Source organism: Rutidosis leptorrhynchoides, chromosome 2 (assembly GCF_046630445.1).
Source record: "Rutidosis leptorrhynchoides isolate AG116_Rl617_1_P2 chromosome 2, CSIRO_AGI_Rlap_v1, whole genome shotgun sequence".
NCBI classification, from domain to species: Eukaryota; Viridiplantae; Streptophyta; class Magnoliopsida; order Asterales; family Asteraceae; genus Rutidosis; species Rutidosis leptorrhynchoides.
The window spans coordinates 134,368,001-134,388,124 of NC_092334.1; the positions used below are offsets into that span (position 1 = coordinate 134,368,001).

General features: G+C 30.6%; 1 protein-coding gene across 1 annotated transcript; it reads left to right on the forward strand.

Annotated features, from left to right (window-relative positions):
* Positions 1-17,634: 17,634 nt before the first annotated feature.
* LOC139888289 (uncharacterized mitochondrial protein AtMg00820-like) lies at positions 17,635-17,940 on the forward strand. The gene has a single exon (XM_071871307.1). It carries the CDS (start codon positions 17,635-17,637, stop codon positions 17,938-17,940), a length of 306 nt encoding a protein of 101 aa, XP_071727408.1.
* Positions 17,941-20,124: the final 2,184 nt, after the last annotated feature.

Consider the following 20,124-nt stretch of genomic DNA (forward strand, 5'->3'; position numbering starts at 1 on the left):
TCACATTATACTAGTATTCGCCACGAGGGGGAATATTCCTAACGAACGTTTTCAGAAACCGATAAATCTTTCGCGGCGCGAATTTCTTGAGAAACTTGTTCTAACTAACGTTTTTAAGTCCTAACAAACTTGTTCAATATACCTTAAAGAGATGTACCTCGTTTAGGATCGAGATCCTTTTTTCACTTCTAGATTTTGGAGTGCCTTACAAAAAGCCTCGGGACCACGTTTAGACATGAGTACCGCACATCAACCACAACCCGACGGACCAAGCAAACATACGATTCAAACCTTTGAAACCGTAATACGAATTTGCGTTATCAACTTCAAATTTACTTGAGAAAAGTATTTGCCTTTAGCCGAATTCTAGTACTACAATAATTTTCATTCGAGTATTAACGCCACACCATTCGAGAACTCATATAGCCAAAATTGTCATTTTCTAAATTGTTGAACCGAAGTAGGTGACATGCAAACCACCGGACCTGGACTCATTCATGAAATAACCGTTATGATCGTTTAAAACCAAGAAATGCTCAAGACGGCCCGTAGTCACCAAAAGAGCTATGCCGATGTTAGACGTAAACCTCTCAAATTCTAAGAGGGTGATCGCATAACGTTAAAAGTCGCACCTTGGGAAGGTGCAATCCGTTTCAAGAAACGTAGGAAGCTAAATCCGCGATACACAAAACCTTTTAAAATCCTGGGGCATTTTGGACCCGTTACTAGCCGTTTAGATTTTCCATCTCATTCGAGTCTCCGTTCATCCTACATTCCATATATCAAACTTGAGGAAGTGTCTTGCCAAACAAAAACTTGTTATCCTCTTCGACGAGCCTACTATCGATGACAAACTTTCCTTCCTAGGAGAACCGGTTGAAATTTTGAATCATGAAACCAAACTTTAAAACAACGTAAAACCCCGACTGTCAAAGTTCGTTGAAATGCCCATGGAAGTACCTTCACTTATTCGTAGAATTTGCAACGCGAGGTTTCGAAGAAGAAACAACAACTACTACTTTCAACTAAATTTCGGGACGAAATTTCTTTTAAGGTGTAGGTAATGTAACATCCCGCATATTTTTCCGTTAAATTTATTTTAACACCGTTTTTTTAGATAATATATTTCGTTATCTAAATTCGTACCTGTCGTTGACTAATGTTCTTAATAATCCTGTTATTTAATTATAACATCACTAGTTTACTCGAGCGTTTTTAAAATACTCGTTTGGTTAATTCTCGCACCCGCTTTTAAACTCGAGGGACTATTGGCGTCAAGTGGGCAAACTAGTTGACTAGGTCAACTAGTCAACCCACCACTACCACCACTCATTCAATCCCACAACTCTTTCTATCTTTTCTCTATACTTCCATTTTTGAACTCAAACACCCATTTCATTAATTCATCATCCAAATCCGAATCAAGAAGGAAACATCAAAACAAATTACATATTCGTGATCCTCTCTTCATCCTCAATATTTTGGTACCAATTTCATCACACTTGGGTAAATTTTCTAAAATACTAGATTTATCTAAATTCGTTTTATATACTTGAAATGGTGTTAGTTAGTGTCTATGGCTCAAGTATAACATGAATATATGTTTTGTTTGCTCGATTTGTTTTTTTGGAGTAACTAGCATGAACTTGAAAATGGGTGTGCTTAATCTTTGATTTTGGATGAGTTAATGTTGTTAAATTGTTAAAGTTCATGTTTTATTTGTGTTACTAGTATCACTAGCTTCGTTTTGATGCGTAGGTTGATTAAGAAAACTTCAAACACATGATTATTGATTTTTGTGAATTTTAGTTAGGGTTTGATAGACTTAAAATGAACTTTCGATGTTTTTAATGCCATGAAATGTTTTTAGTAAGTGTTTAGTTGTAATATATGTTTCATTACCTTCAAAACGGCACATCATGTGTGTGAATTGGATTCCTGAATCTTAAAATGCGTTTTTGTGAACTTGAAACTTTGAAAATAAACCTTTAATGATTACTTGACGAGATTTCGGTTATTGTAATTTGTAGAGACCCGTCCTAATCCATCCGGACGAAGTCCATATCGATTATAAACGATTCACAACAGTTGATTACATCGCGAGGTACTTGACCTCTAAATGATACATTTTACAAACATTGCATTCGTTTTTGAAAAGACAATCTTTCATTACATCAAAAGTTGACGGCGTGCATACCATTTTATAATATATCTAACTATAATTGACTTAATAATAATCTTGATGAACTCAACGACTCGAATGCAACATCTTTTGAAATATGTCATGAATGACTCCAAGTAATATCTTTAAAATGAGAAATTACACAGCGGAAGACTTCTTTCATACCTGAGAATAAACATGCTTTAAAGTGTCAACCAAAAGGTTGGTGAGTTCATTAGTTTAACATAAATAATCATTTCCATCATTTTAATAGACCACAAGATTTTCATATTTCCATTTCTCATAAACATACGTCCCATGCATAGAGACAAAAATCATTCATATGGATTGAACACCTGGTAACCAACGTTAACTTAATGCATAGAATATCCCCAAAACAGAACCTCTCGTTTGTATAATAATCTCGAAGTACTAAAGCATTCGTACCCCGAATGGGACTTGTCAAGGTCCATAGATCTATCTTTAGGATTCGCGTCAATCAGGGGCCATTTCCCTAAATTCTTAGGTTACCAGACTTGAAGGGCGATATTCGGTTAATAATCCAACCATAGAATGTAAATTTAAGTACTTGTGTCTATTTCGTAAAATATTTATAAAAGCAACGCATGTATTCTCAGTCCCAAAAATATATATTGCAAAAGCATTTAAAAGGGGAGCAAATGAAAACTCACCTAATGTATTTTGTAGTAAAAATACATATGAAGACACTGAACAAAACAGGGTTTGGCCTTGGATTCACGAACCTATATCAATGGTATATCTATTAAAACATATAATGAAAATTTCATAATTTCATTTATTATATAATATTTAGGTGTTTGTAGTTATATAAATTTTATACTAAATTCCATTTAAAAAATATGTATTTTATTTATATATATATTATATCTTATATTATATCTGTTTATTTGGTAGTTATATATAAAATAATTATTATCTATACATTTAGTTATATTACCATATCTATATCTATCTATGTGTTTAGTATTAGATTTAAAGTTTAATAATTTGTTATATATAAGTATTTATATAAAAAAAATGTTATCATGTTTGATATATGATTATAAAGCTAGGATATATATATAATAAGTATATTCTATGTACATTATTTATCTATTAAAAAAAATGATAGTTATGATAATATTAATGATAATACATGTGATAATAATAATGATAATAAGGATATTATAAATTTTAAATATGTTAATAATACTCATAAAAATGATACTAATACTAATATTTTTGATATTAATAATAGATTTTATCCTAGTTCTTATATTTGTAATAATAACATTTATAATACTAATACTAACAATGATAATACTAATACTAGTAATAATAATAATAATAATAACTATAATAATAATATTAATACTTAATAATAATATTAGTGATAATTATAATGATAATATTATTACTTAGATAAGTGATGATAATATTTATTTCTTCTAACACTTGGATAATAATAACAATTATGATAATAATAACAATAATCAATAATAATGATAATAATAATAATAATTATGTTAATAATGCTAATAATAATAATAATAATAATAATAATAATAATAATAATAATAATAATAATAATAATAATAATAATAATAATAATAATAATAATATTTAGTAATATTACTTAATAATACTAAAATGATATTAATAATAATTATTTCATAAATTTTAACATAATAATAACAACTTATAATGACAATAAAAATAATAAGTAATAATAAAAATGAAAATGATAAAGAAAATGAACTACCTCCAATGAATTACGCCCAAAAAAAATAAACTGTCTCATTAGGGATTCGAACCCAGGTCTACAAGTTACCCACACTCACTCTTAACCATTGATCCATTACAGCTTTTCTGATTTAATACCCATATTATCTTTATTTATTTCGTTTTCTGTTTCCTTCATCTCCTTCCTTCTTAACCCAAACGACTAACACCCGAATAATCATAACAGATACATAAACAAGTACATTTTCAGATTTAATAACATAAAAATTTAGTTTGAATGTCTGCTTAATTGAAACAGAACGAAGATAAAATAAAAATAAAAAAATATATATATATGCTGTTGCAGTCACGGTTCAAAAACAAAAAATATAAAAATTGATTTCAAAATCAAGAACGTTTTAGATCAAACTTATAACATGAAAGAGATTGTAAAACCCTTTTAGAAACTACCTGTACCCTTAATTGGATCTAAAACTTCAACTGGAAATCGAATTTCAAGATAGAACAAAAAGGTTGACTTTTGAGAAATAAGCTTTGACTTCGAAATTCTAACTCAATTAGAAAAAAAGAAGGTTGAAACTTTACATAGAGTTCGTTTGATGATTTCCTAATAAGACTGCATCATTTGTTTTTAAAATTAAAGATGAATTGGTGTGTTTTGGAAAAATAAGAGCAAGACAGGGGCGTTGGTTTATCTCCTTCGATTTTTTTTATTTTTCTGCTTGAATTGCAACAATGATTTTAAAGCGTATAATTGAGTATGATTACAGTAATAAGGGTCGTTTAAAAACTTGTTTGATAGCTTAGATTGCTCGACACCCATATATTCGATCAGTACAAGTTATTATATAAAAAAATAAAAGGGGAAAAGGACTCTCAACAGATTTTATCTGTTTTGAGAGTTGAATTTGGTGTTTACTGAATATAGACCAGATACAAAATTTGAATTGGATCGATAGGGATGTGGAACAGGTAATCACGCTTTATATAACCGTTTTTATTTATGGTAATTAATTTTTTTATATATTGTTAATAATACAAATAACTAATAATAATAATTATATAAGTAATAATAAGGATAATAAAAATTATAAATATGATATTACTAATCATAATAGTTAAAATTATAATTCTTCTACCATCTTAATAATAATGCTATTAATATTATTGATAGTGAAAATAATATTAGTATAACAATTTATGTGTATTAAATTTCACATTAGAAATAATAATATTAGTAAAGATATCAAATTAAATGTACCAAATGTCATATTTATATATTATCTATTGAAACAACAATATAATTATTACTGATATTAATATTAATAATGATAATGAAAGTAATAATATTATTAGTATAACAATTATATTTTTAACTTGTAGTTATAATTGATATATTAATATTACAATTTATTAATTATGTTATACTTACTAATTATATATACATTATCTAGATACATATATTGAATGTTTAATTTTTATAGCTTTTATATATATTCTAATATGTATATATATATTATTACTTATGTATAGAATTGTATATTATTTTACATATTTAATTCCAATGATTAAATGGTATTATATTAATTCAAATTAATATATACATTTATATTTATATATATTTATTTACTTACATATTTATTTATACACAATTGTTCGTGAATCGTTGGGAATGGTCAAAGGTCAAATGAATTCATGTACACAGTTCAAAATTTTTGAGATTCAATTAAATAGACTTTGCTTATCGTATCGAAATCATATAAAGATTAAGTTTAAATTTGGTCGGAAATCTCCGGTTCATCACAGTACCTACCCGTTAAAGAAATTTCGTCCCTGAAATTTGATAGAGGTCATCATGGATAACAATAAGAATGTTTTTATCACAATATGAGCTGATAAATAGATTTATATCATTATTGAATAATACAGATAAAATAATTCGATTATTCGAAGAGCACGAATGAATCTATCACAAAAGAGTGAAATGAATAAATGAAGTTTCGTTTTAATTTTTGACGTTGTCTTGGTTGAATTCCGGAATTCAAGGGATATAAAGAAAATCTTCAAAATCTAAAAGATTTGATTCTTCGGCGAGTAAGGAAATTAAGATCTCTATAATTAAATACGGTGATCCGCCTTGATTACTCTGTCTGATATTTCCATTATAAATTAAGCTCTTCCGTTCCATTATTCTCACCATTCCTATATTTTCTTTCGTAGTTCATACATCCAAAAGATTGTGAAAATGCTTAATCCCATTCTAATCCTTCTCCTTATCCTTACTATCGTAAAAATCATTCTCCTTTTTCAACTTCCACCTGAGGAATTTGTTTTCTTCTACTTCGCCCTTGGGGTTATAGTGTTTTTAATTCTCCCGTGTCTTTATGTTGCGATAAACATTGATATACACGGTTTGTAATTTCTACGTTGTTATTGGGTTTTATATCTTCCCTAATATTTCGGTGTCCCTACTTCTATCTCCTATAATCATTGTCATCCATAGTTAATGCTCTCTCCTATTTGTTGTGATTTATACCCCCTTTCTCTTTCGGAACATCATGCTTTTGTTTTCATTTCGCAAGTAATGGTCCAGACTTCATAGGTATGGAGTTTCAAATTATCATAATATACAAGGTAGAAAGGAAAGGTAGTAGCACGATTTGATTTGTCAAATTACCAAAATTACTGAGAATAGAACTATCAAGAATATATTTTCTTGATATATTCAGAAGTTAAGTAGAATGAAAGAGTTATGTAACATGACACATGATGATGTTATAATCTGTGAATCATCATGTTCCATTTAGAAACTCAGCATGACTTACTGTAATATAATCACGTTGATCAAGTGTCATTATATTATACTAACTCATGCATCAGTTCCCAACACTACTTCAAAACATTCATATTTTAAACTCGAAAGTTTACAGAATATAGAAACTAATAGTTTCTCATATGATGTAACACTGATAGTTCAAAGAGATAAAAAGATTTCAGATAAGATTAGTTATGAAAATATATTCAGAAATATCGAGGATATTTATAATGAAAGATACGATAATATCTTAGAATATCTAAGATCAGAGGATGATGGAAAATATTGTCCGCAAGGGTTTAGAGTTAGGAGCAAGATATTCGCTAATGACTTTAGCAGGCATTGAATCATTTGGATTCTTTGAAGTTAAACTTATTCTTTGTGATTTGTCCATGGCTTCCTTCATAGTTTCGCATAATCCGCTTTTCGGTACTAAATTTTCTATTGAATGTTTCCAATACTCCATTCTTTACTATCAAAATTTTGACGATTAAGGTCGTTTACAGTTGCTCACAGTTTCTGCTGCTTCATTCAGCTTTTTCAAAGTTCAATGTATTAATTCGTAGGCTGGGTGCTTTTCAAAATTTCTGAATTAAAGGTCGTAATTCTAGGAGATAATTGTTATATGTATACATATAACTATTGATGTAGAAATACTATGAGATTCGAAATACTGATTGTTGATTCTCGGTAATTGGTATGGCAATTATTGTTACAAGGTATAGATGAATACACGATAGAGTTTCAATGAATATAATGATTTTTCGAAAAATCCAAATTCATTGAAGTTGCTGGTAAGTTTACTGCTAATGTGGTGGAATATAAATGGTTCCCCGATAACGATGACGACATGCAAACTTATATATCGCGGTTATAATAAGGCTAATTCGAATGGAAGTCGAAGTTGATTTTTTGAAACTGTGACAAAAAGGCTAATTTGAAAAGAAATTGAAAAGTTATTTTCGGTAATAACTACACCAAAAGAGCTAGCACAAATACGTTTTAAACGCTTACACAGCTTCCAAGTGTTTTCAGGTGCATAACTATATGCATCAATCTTTTCTTCTGTAAATGAAGTGTGGTTGGTTCATCCTCTCGTTTGAGGTGTTTTTAAGAATTTTGAAAAGTTTGAACGCAGATTGGAATCGTCAAGATACAAACGAGATTTAAGATGAAATCAAGTGGCAACTTGAAGAATTGTTTAGTTTCATATGTTATAATCAATATTTTAATTCATTTTAATTGTCCAATCTTGGTAGTCCACAGTCACTAACTCAATAATTCATATATAGTTTATAATATTCAAATTAATTAATACGTATCGTGACCCGTGTACATGGTTATTCCAAATAATATATATAGATGCGTCGATATGATATGTCAAAACCTTGTGTACGTGTCCCGATATTTAAAGTGCGTAAAAATAAATAGCAGGAATTAAATGACGATAAATAAAGTGCGTAAAGTAAATAACAGAAATTAAATGATGATAAATAAAATTGCGAGAATGTAAATTGCGATAATTAAATTGTGATAAATAAAATGTAATCAGTTAGCTAGGAACAATTAGTTAGGAACAGTTAGCGTGGATTCTTAACAAAATTTCTCATAGTTAATTTGTTTGTTTCTAATAAATTTTATTTTGTCAAATGTTTTCTTCACTATGCCACTTGTTGGATTCTAATAAATCAAAATCCAAATATGAAATTGAATGAAAATGATTATCCTGTGATGAACGGTAATGTATATCTGTGGATGTAAGTAGGATAGTATATGACTATTGAATCAGATTTGAAGAATGTACAGTGTAACTTATTAATGCGAAATCTAAATATTCCTCGGGTATTACCTACCCGTTAAAATATTTTCAACATTAACAGTTTGTACAATAAAAATTTTAATTACAATCTCTATGAAAACATATATACATATATATTTTCTTCAGACGAAATCATGGATTTAATGAGTCAATGTGATATTAAACTCATCAGATTTAAGGCTAGAACTAGAGTACATAATCTCTAAAACATTAGAGATTACATAATCGCCATGAAGGACGAAGATAGTTTATGTAGAACAATTCATAGAACTATGATTATGCTTGAGGTATAGATTACGAGGATGAGACGTGTGATGATGTTGTTGTTGTTGGTACTGGTTATGCTGCCGGTGTTGCTGATGGTGGTACTGTTGCTGTCTGTGCTACAAGTGTTGTTGGTGCTGAGGTTGGTGATGATGTTGGTGTAGTAAGTATAGCTTGCAGATCACGCACCATTCTTGTCTGGTTTTCTATCCTACCCTCTATCATTTCTATCCATCCACTCATCTGATTCGATAGATCTTGATTATCAATTCGAAGTTCCCTAACTTCTTCTAATATTCCCCTTCGATTGGTATTCGGAAGCAGAGGTTGAATATTTTCTGAGATTGCAGTAATGCGATCTTCAAGGTGGAAAACTTTAGCAAGAAGGGTGAATACAGTGTTGCGCATAGGTTCACCGGTGAGTACATCGTTTTCTCCGATGTTAGGAGGTAAGTTTGTTTTGCGGTAGGGCTCGCCTTCTTCATTTCTCCATCGAGTGAGTAAGTCTCGGACCCACCTCCATCTCCTCTAGAAAGAAAAATAACTAAATGGTTGAGGCACTTCTGGTTCATTGACTTCGGAGTCTGCTTCAATATACATCTCGAAATCGCTTCCGGAACTAATGGAATCCAAGCTAAGTATAGTATCCATCTCTCACGAACAGTTAAAGGGTTTTGATATGAAATGATTTTCGAATATCGAATGATATTCTAATTATATATAGAATATCTATACATACTTTCAAAGATCCCGTGAATTACGGAGAAAATTAAGGAAACGTGTCAGATAAAGTCTACAGTGACAGATACGCTAAGATATGGATTAGTAGATAAGCTAAGATATGAATTTTGTCTATACACTATTCATGCAATCAATGCAGTAAGATGTGTCTAGACTAAGAATGATAAGCAGATGATTTTCGACTAGAAATGATAAGCAAAACTTTTGACATGCAGACACGGTCGAAGTCCAGACTCACTAATGCATCTTAACGACTTATCAGTTATACACACTAATGCAGACCTGGTTCGCTAAGACCACCGCTCTGATACCAACTGTAGAGACCCGTCATAATCCATTCGGACGAAGTCCATATCGATTATAAACGATTCACAACAGTTGATTACATCGCGAGGTACTTGACCTCTAAATGATACATTTTACAAACATTGCATTCGTTTTTGAAAAGACAATCTTTCATTACATCGAAAGTTGATGGCATGCATACCATTTTATAATATATCTAACTATAATTGACTTAATAATAATCTTGATGAACTCAACGACTCGAATGCAACGTCTTTTGATATATGTCATGAATGACTCCAAGTAATATCTTTAAAATGAGCAATTGCACAGCGGAAGACTTCTTTCATACCTGAGAATAAACATGCTTTAAAGTGTCAACCAAAAGGTTGGTGAGTTCATTAGTTTAACATAAATAATCATTTCCATCACTTTAATAGACCACAAGATTTTCATATTTCCATTTCTCATAAACATACGTCCCATGCATAGAGACAAAAATTATTCATATGGATTGAACACCTGGTAACCGACGTTAACTTAATGCATAGAATATCCCCAAAACAGAACCTCTCATCTGTATAATAATCTCGAAGTACTAAAGCATTCGTACCCCGAATGGGACTTATCAAGGTCCATAGATCTATCTTTAGGATTCGCGTCAATCAGGGGCCATTTCCCTAAATTCTTAGGTTACCAGACTTGAAGGGCGATATTCGGTTAATAATCCAACCATAGAATGTAAATTTAAGTACTTGTGTCTATTTCGTAAAACATTTATAAAAGCAGCGCATGTATTCTCAGTACCAAAAATATATATTGCAAAAGCATTTAAAAAGGGAGCAAATGAAAACTCACCTAATGTATTTTGTAGTAAAAATACATATGAAGACACTGAACAAAACAGGGTTTGGCCTCGGATTCACGAACCTATATCAATGGTATATCTATTAAAACATATAATGAAAATTTCATAATTTCATTTATTATATAATATTTAGGTGTTTGTAGTTATATAAATTTTATACTAAATTCCATTTAAAAAATATGTATTTTATTTATATATATTATGTGTTATGTTATATCTGTTTATTTGGTAGTTATATATAAAATAATTATTATCTATACATTTAGTTATATTACCATATCTATATCTATCTATGTGTTTAGTATTAGATTTAAAGTTTAATAATTTGTTATATATAAGTATTTATATAAAAAAATGTTATTATGTTTGATATATGATTATAAAGCTAGGATATATATATATATATAATAAGTATATTCTATGTACATTATTTATCGATTAAAAAAATCATAGTTATGATAATATTAATGATAATACATGTGATAATAATAATGAAAATAAGGATATTATAAATTTTAAATATGTTAATAATACTCATAAAAATGATACTAATACTAATATTTTTGATATTAATAATAGATTTTATCCTAGTTCTTATATTTGTAATAATAACATTTATAATACTAATACTAACAATGATAATACTAATACTAATACTAGTAATAATAATAATAATAATAATAATAATAATAATAATAACTATAATAATAATATTAATACTTAATAATAATATTAGTGATAATTATAATGATAATATTATTAATTAGATAAGTGATGATAATATTTATTTCTTCTAACACTTGGATAATAATAACAATTATCATAATAATAACAATAATCAATAATAATGATAATAATAATAATTATGTTAATAATGCTAATAATAATAATATTAATAATAATAATAATAATAATAATATTTAGTAATATTACTTAATAATACTAAAATGATATTAATAATAATTATATCATAAATTTTAACATAATAATAACAACTTATAATGACAATAACAATAATAAGTAATAATAAAAATGAAAATGATAAAGAAAATGAACTACCTCCAATGAATTATGCCCAAAAAAATAAACTGTCTCATTAGGGATTCGAACCCAGGTCTACACGTTACCCACACTCACTCTTAACCATTGATCCATTATAGCTTTTCTGATTTAATACCCATACTATCTTTATTTATTTCGTTTTCTGTTTCCTTCATCTCCTTCTTTCTTAACCCAAACGACTAACACCCGAATAATCATAACAGATACATAAATAAGTACATTTTCAGATTTAATAACAGAAAAATTTAGTTTGAATGTCTGCTTAATTGAAACAGAACGAAGATAAAATAAAAATAATATATATATATATATATATATATATATATATATATATATATATATATATATATATATATATATATATGCTGTTGTAGTCACGGTTCAAAAACAAAAAATATAAAAATTGATTTCAAAATCAAGAACGTTTTAGATCAAACTTATAACATGAAAGAGATTGTAAAACCCTTTTAGATACTACCTGTACCCTTAATTGGATCTAAAACTTCAACTGGAAATCGAATTTCAAGATGAACAAAAAGGTTGACTTTTGAGAAATAAGCTTTGACTTCGAAATTCTAACTCAATTCGAAAAAATGAAGGTTGAAACTTTACATAGAGTTCGTTTGATGATTTCCTAATAAGACTGCATCATTTGTTTTTAAAATTAAAGATGAATTAGTGTGTTTTGGAAAAATAAGAGCAAGACAGGGTCGTTGGTTTATTTCGTTCGATTTTTTTTTATTTCTCTGCTTGAATTGCAACAATGATTTTAAAGCGTATAATTGAGTTTGATTACAGTAATAAGGGTCATTTAAAAACTTGTTTTATAGCTTAGATTGCTCGACACCCATATATTCGACCAGTACAAGTTATTATATAAAAAAATAAAAGGGGAAAAGGACTCTCAACATATTTTGTCTGTTTTGAGAGTTGAATTTGGTGTTTACTGAATACAGACCAAATACAGAATTTGAATTGGATCGATAGGGATGTGGAACAGACAATCACGCTTTATATAACAGTTTTTATTTATGGTAATTATTTTTATATATTGTTAATAATAAAAATAACTAATAATAATAATTATATAAGTAATAATAAGGATAATAATAATTATAAATATGATATTACTAATTATAATAGTTAAAATTATAATTCTTCTACCATCTTAATAATAATGCTATTAATATTATTGATAGTGAAAATAATATTAGTATAATAATTTATGTGTATTAAATTTCACATTAGAAATAATAATATTAGTAAAGATATCAAATTAAATGTACCAAATGTCATATTTATATATTATCTATTAAAACAACAATATAATTATTACTGATATTAATATTAATAATGATAATGAAAGTAATAATATTATTTGTATAACAATTATATTTTTAACTTGTAGTTTTAATTGATATATTAATATTACAATTTATTAATTATGTTATACTTACTAATTATATATACATTATCTAGATACATATATTGAATGTTTAATTTTTATAGTTTTTATATATATTCTAATATGTATATATATATTATTACTTATGTATAGAATTGTATATTACTTTACATATTTAATTCCAATGATTAAATGGTATTATATTAATTCAAATTAATATATACATTTATATTTATATATATTTATTTACTTACATATTTATTTATACACAATTGTTCGTGAATCGTTGAGAATGGTCAAAGGTCAAATTAATTCATGTACACAGTTCAAAATTTTTGAGATTCATTTAAATAGACTTTGCTTATCGTATCGAAATCATATAAAGATTAAGTTTAAATTTGGTCGGAAATCTCCGGTTCATCACATAATTGATGTTTTTGCTTGATGAAAAGTGGTTAGTTGTATTCCTTGTCAAAAGAGCTTTCCAACGATATAAGATACGTATTCTAAGTGTTTACGGTTTGTGATTTGTGCTAAATTGAGGTTTGGTTGAGACTTGAACTTTTGAAACAGACCAGGCACCAGGCCACGCCTATTGGCGCGGCGCGACACCAGGGGCCGCGGCGCGGCATTTGCCGTGTTTGGCTTCTGACCTACTTTGTCAAATTTCGAAAAATGTTTGCTATGCTACGCACCTCCGATTCACATGTAACTTGTTCTAACATGCTTATATATAATTAAAAACCTCAGAAAAATAGTTCGGGACCCGACCCGAACGTGTTGACTTTGACTTGACCGAGTTTGACTTTTAGTCAAACTTAACCAAACACTTATGCAATCGTTCAAATCTTATTTTATACTTGATTCTTGCATGAAACTTGACAACGTGATTCACATGCTATATTTAATCGAGTCGTAATTAGCCATAGGACTAATTGAGCACATTTCGCCCGACCTTGTGTCGTAACCGGTTAATTGATACAACTTACTTGTTTAGGTCAAGGCTAAGCAACTTTCATGCACACGTTTACTTTGCGAAGTACATTTATACTCGTGCACTCGAGGTGAGATCATAGTCCCACCTTTTCAACAACTTTTATACTTTTGAATCGTGGGCTGAGAAACATATACTTTGTTACATCTTGTACTACTTACTTTTATATTTTGAACACAAGTCCGACAAAACAAACATTCCACAGCTAGTTTAGAACAAAATCCTCAATTCGATTTTCATTAGTTACACTTGTCGGGTGTAAGCGAGAACTTATGTTGTATGGATCCATATGGGTTTGACAAACCCTCATTTAAACGGTTCGCTACCGTTTACGAATGAAATATATTTTCGAGAAACAGTGTATGTTCTAACACTATTGTGATAGGGTTCTATGGAAGGAATGTTAAGCATTGATAATTGGGTGCTCGCGAACCTATTTTGGAATGCAACTTTTGGATGATCAATTTTATGGAAATACTAAATCTTGTGATTCAAAAATAACGTTTATTACTACATCTATGATTTCACCAACATTTTTCGTTGACAGTTTTCTATATGTTTCTCAGGTTCATACTTGGCTACTTGATACATGCTTCCGCACACTTTGATTACTTGCTTGGAGTCAAGCATACATGCATACGCCAGGGATAGCGCTTTTGGATTCAAACTTTAAGCATACATACTTTCGCTATTTATAGCAAACCGTGATTTTAAACTAATTATGTCGCAAGTTGTTTCATTTACACTTCATAACTTTTGTAAACTTAAACTTGTTGTCGATCCATTTGGTAAACTAAACTTTGTAAGTTTTGTACATTTCAAATGAATGCGACATAATTTTGGTCAAACGCGTCTCATATAGAGACTATGACCACGCGACGGGACCTAAGTAGCGGCGCCGACAATGACGATTTTGCCGGGTCGCTACATAATTAACCCAATTAATTAATAATTAGCCCATGAAATAATGAGACAAGTAATATGCATGCTTATGTACTAATACTTATCCTTTGTTGCATGCCACCCAACATTCCAACATAAATTTGTACCACCACCATGGACCACACCAAACCACACCACATGAGGCCAAGATGGTCCCCCCACCCACCCCAAACCTTCGGCCACCATCACCCCATCACCCCATCACCACCACTTTATTTTTTATTTTTTTAAAAAACTCTTATTTCTCTCATTTTCATTTCATTCAAACACACACACACACACACACACACTTCTCTCTACTTTCTCACTCAAGAGTTTTTCTCTCAAACTTTGAAGAACTTGTAAGTGTTCTTGATTTTCTTTCCTTCTTTTCTTCTTCATTTTTGTGATTCATCATCATTATCATCAAAGATTCATGTTTTGTAACTTGAATCTTCATAACACTTGTAGATTCAAACTTTATTTTGAAAAATGCAAGAACATGGAGGATTAAAGCTCTTTAGCTTTAAATCTTATTTACTTATGTTAGATCTAAGTTCCATAACTTAATATCTCTTTATTTATGTTTAAAGATCAAAACCTATGTTTATGATCTTCATGTAACTTGTAGATCCACCACTTTACTTTATGGATCTTCAAGAAAGTTTGAAATACAAGCTTACTAGCTTGAAGTTTCTACAAAAAGTTAGTTAAGATCAAAAGTTACTAACTTATGATCTTCTTTAGTTTGTTGTACTTTAGATTTGTGACTTGTGTTTTCATTAAAGGATACAAGCTTACTAGCTTGAGATCTCATAAGTATTGTTAGGAATCCAAGCTCTTTAGCTTAGGGTTTCATTTTTGTGTTTGATCTAAGTTCCATGACTTAAGATCTTGCTTATTTAGTTTGATTCAAAGCTTGTAGCTTAATAGAACTTGTACTTGTGTTGAAACTAAGAAATTGATGTAACTTTGGTTCATCACCTTGCTCAAACTCTCACATGAGTTGTGTTTTATTTATTAGTCTTAACTTTGTGTTTTTATGGTTAAACCTTGGTTAAAGTGATGCTAAAACATCAAGATTTGTACACTTGAGGCTTATACGCATCAAGGATGAGAACCGTGATGAACATCAAGCACCAAGAAACCCACCGGAGCATTTCTTTCTGTTTTCAAGGTTTGATCAGGCCCCTAGGCTTCTGGAAAAGGTGATTTCCAGATATTTCGGTTCGAGTAGATGACTTTTCGTTTAAGACTCGTCTTAATTCGATATACGGATTAGAATTTATAGCCTTTCGAAAGTCACTACGCCTTTGTAACGTTGTGCTGAAATTTCTGACCTACTCGCACTTAAACCGTCGCCACGGTCAAACGAAGATGAGTTAGGTTCTGAAAATAGGTCAGAGGTTAGAGGACTCACATACGGAGCCTTGACCACTTGTCTCACGTCATTTTAGTTTGTATAGAGGTCGTAGCAGCTGAAAGAAGTTAGCCTTTGTTTCGATCTCTATTCTTGATTGAAAACTTACTTTACTTTTTACATATGATGTTGATGATGATGACACTTAAGATTTAACTTACATACTTTTAAACCCTTTTGGGACGATTTACTGACTTAGTAACTTTTGACTTAGGTTGAGGACCTTTCGGACCGACCTACTTGCTTACTTATTCGTATTAACTTTTACCGTATTTTCACTGTGAGTTATAGTTTCCTTTTTACTTTAACTATTTTTGGGACTAAGAATACATGCGCTTTTTATGTTTTACTTACTAGGAACGAGTACTTAAACTTTATATATGTGTGGGTGATATAACGGCATAAACTTTCCCCTTAGCTCGGTAACGTTTAGTCATTGGTTTTGAACCGGTGAACGTGAATCTTAGATCTGGATCCATAGGGTTTGACATCCCCACTCGGGCTAGTCGCGCTAGCATTTAAAGGGTGTTTAATACTTCGAGAACATACGCACTCGCCAAGTGTACTTTTAGGGGGTGATATTTACATTAAGTTAGTTACCAAGTGCCCACAGTTAATCATATACTTTTCATACTGTTTTAAATACGAAATCTCGTGGCCTACATTACATTACTATTACAATTAAACTATAGCTCACCAACATTCGTGTTGACATTTTAAAGCATGTTATTTCTCAGGAGCTTAGATGTTTGTTGCTTCCGCTGTATTAGTCTAGCTATTGTAGACCTGCTGTGTTAGACTTCCGCTGCATTGCTTAGAGATATCTCAATTACGAAACTTTTACTCTACATTCATAACTTATGCTACATTTGAACAATGGCTTTGTAATAACCTTTGTGTCACGTACTTATGTTAATGCTTTCTATTCGTAGAAACACGCTATCTTTTGTAAAACGTTATATTTTCATGAATGCAAACTTGTTTTATAACAGCATATAGTATTGTAACCTTGTAATGGACCTGTTGTTGATGATCGGTACACGTTGATTTTTTACGGGGCGTCACAACCAACTTGTGTTTCTCAAGCTTTAAAACATCCAGAATGGCGTCAAGCTATGTCAACTGAGTTTAATGCACTACTTCAAAATCAAACATGGGAGCTTGTTCCGAATTCTGGCCAAAACATACTTGGTAACAAATGGGTCGTTCTGGTAAAACGCAACCCGGATGGCACAATTCAAAGATTTAAGGATCGTCTAGTTGCTAAGGGCTTCCATCAAAGGCCCGGTGTTGACTTTCATGACACCTTCAACCCAGTTACTAAGCCCACCACCATTCGAATTGTGGCGCGTGGATGGCAGCTTCGACAGTTGGATATAAATAATGCCTTTTTAAATGGCACATTGACAGAAGATGTATAAATGGCACAACCACCCGGTTTTGTGCACCCACAATATCCAACGCATGTTTGCAAGCTTCGAAAAGCTCTCTATGGCCTCAAACAGGCCCCACGAGCATGGTACCTTGAACTTAAATGATTTCTGCTCTCGGTTGGCATTATAAATTTTGGTGCTGACACCTCACTATTCATTTACACGAGCAAAGGCATTACTATTGATATGGCCAAAACGGACGGTTTTATTTCGTGCGATGTCATTAGGTCGCAACGCGTCAGAGTCAGCCACCAAGAGGGAGGGTAATTGTTTTAAATTTATATTTAGCGGGGCTTAAATCATACTACTCCTTATTATGAGTAAGGAAAGTATGACCTAGAGTCGTATTTTTGAGATATCAGTAGAATCAAACCTATATCTAAAACTTAAGATAATTCTAAGGTGCAGGAGTAGAGGTTGATTACCTAATTTTGAGTTTTCTAAATAAAGTAAAGTAAATGCGATAAAATTTGTAATTCAGATAAGGCTAAAACAAGTGCATGCTATGGTTTCATCCGTTACTTTGCCGATATTATGGTGTGCTGGCTCATGGATAGGCAGTGACCTTGTATTTACTACACTAGTCCTAAACGCCCCTGTCATAAGACATGTCACTGGGTAATGCGATAGGCTTGAAGATTCTAAATAGACAGCAACATCCCTTACCCTCGACGCCCGTGCAGTCTGACTACAGACATACACGTTCTGACTGCTCATCCAATTGAATACATGGTTTTCCATATCCGAGAGACGTGATGTGTCTCGATGCTTTCGTTAATGATTGGTTTAAAAGATAGTTAGGCCCTTAAAAGAGTTCAACCATAAAGAACACCATGGCCAAGTCAAGCTAACTTCCATGAATACGTTCGGTTATCCTAATGTTCCAATCCTTTATGTGAAATATCCCGTTCTTATTGATTAAAAACGTTCCATATTAATTGATTTCGTTGCGAGGTTTTGACCTCTATGTGAGACGTTTCTCAAGGAATGCATTCATTTTTAAAAAAAACCATAACCTTTATTTCATAAATAAAGGTTTAAAAAGCTTTACGTAGATTATCAAATAATGATAATCTAAAATATCCTGTTTACACACGACCATTACATAATGGTTTACAATACAAATATGTTACGTCGAAATCAGTTTCTTGAATGCAGTTTTTACACAATATCATACAAACATGGACTCCAAATCTTGTCCTTATTTTAGTATGCAACAGCGGAAGCTCTTAGTATTCACCTGAGAATAAACATGCTTTAAACGTCAACAAAAATGTTGGTGAGTTATAGGTTTAACCTATATATATCAAATCGTAACAATAGACCACAAGATTTCATATTTCAATACACATCCCATACATAGAGATAAAAATCATTCATATGGTGAACACCTGGTAACCGACATTAACAAGATGCATATATAAGAATATCCACATCATTCCGGGACACCCTTCGGATATGATATAAATTTCGAAGTACTAAAGCATCCGGTACTTTGGATGGGGTTTGTTAGGCCCAATAGATCTATCTTTAGGATTCGCGTCAATTAGGGTGTCTGTTCCCTAATTCTTAGATTACCAGACTTAATAAAAAGGGGCATATTCGATTTTGATAATTCAACCATAGAATGTAGTTTCACGTACTTGTGTCTATTTTGTAAATCATTTATAAAACCTGCATGTATTCTCATCCAAAAAATATTAGATTTTAAAAGTGGGACTATAACTCACTTTTACAGATTTTTACTTCGTCGGGAAGTAAGACTTGGCCACTGGTTGATTCACGAACCTATAACAATATATACATATATATCAAAGTATGTTCAAAATATATTTACAACACTTTTAATATATTTTGATGTTTTAAGTTTATTAAGTCAGCTGTCCTCGTTAGTAACCTACAACTAGTTGTCCACAGTTAGATGTACATAAATAAATCGATAAATATTATCTTGAATCAATCCACGACCCAGTGTATACGTATCTCAGTATTGATCACAACTCAAACTATATATATTTTGGAATCAACCTCAACCGTGTATAGCTAACTCCAACATTCACATATAGAGTGTCTATGGTTGTTCCGAAATATATATAGATGTGTCGACATGATAGGTCGAAACATTGTATACGTGTCTATGGTATCTCAAGATTACATAATATACAATACAAG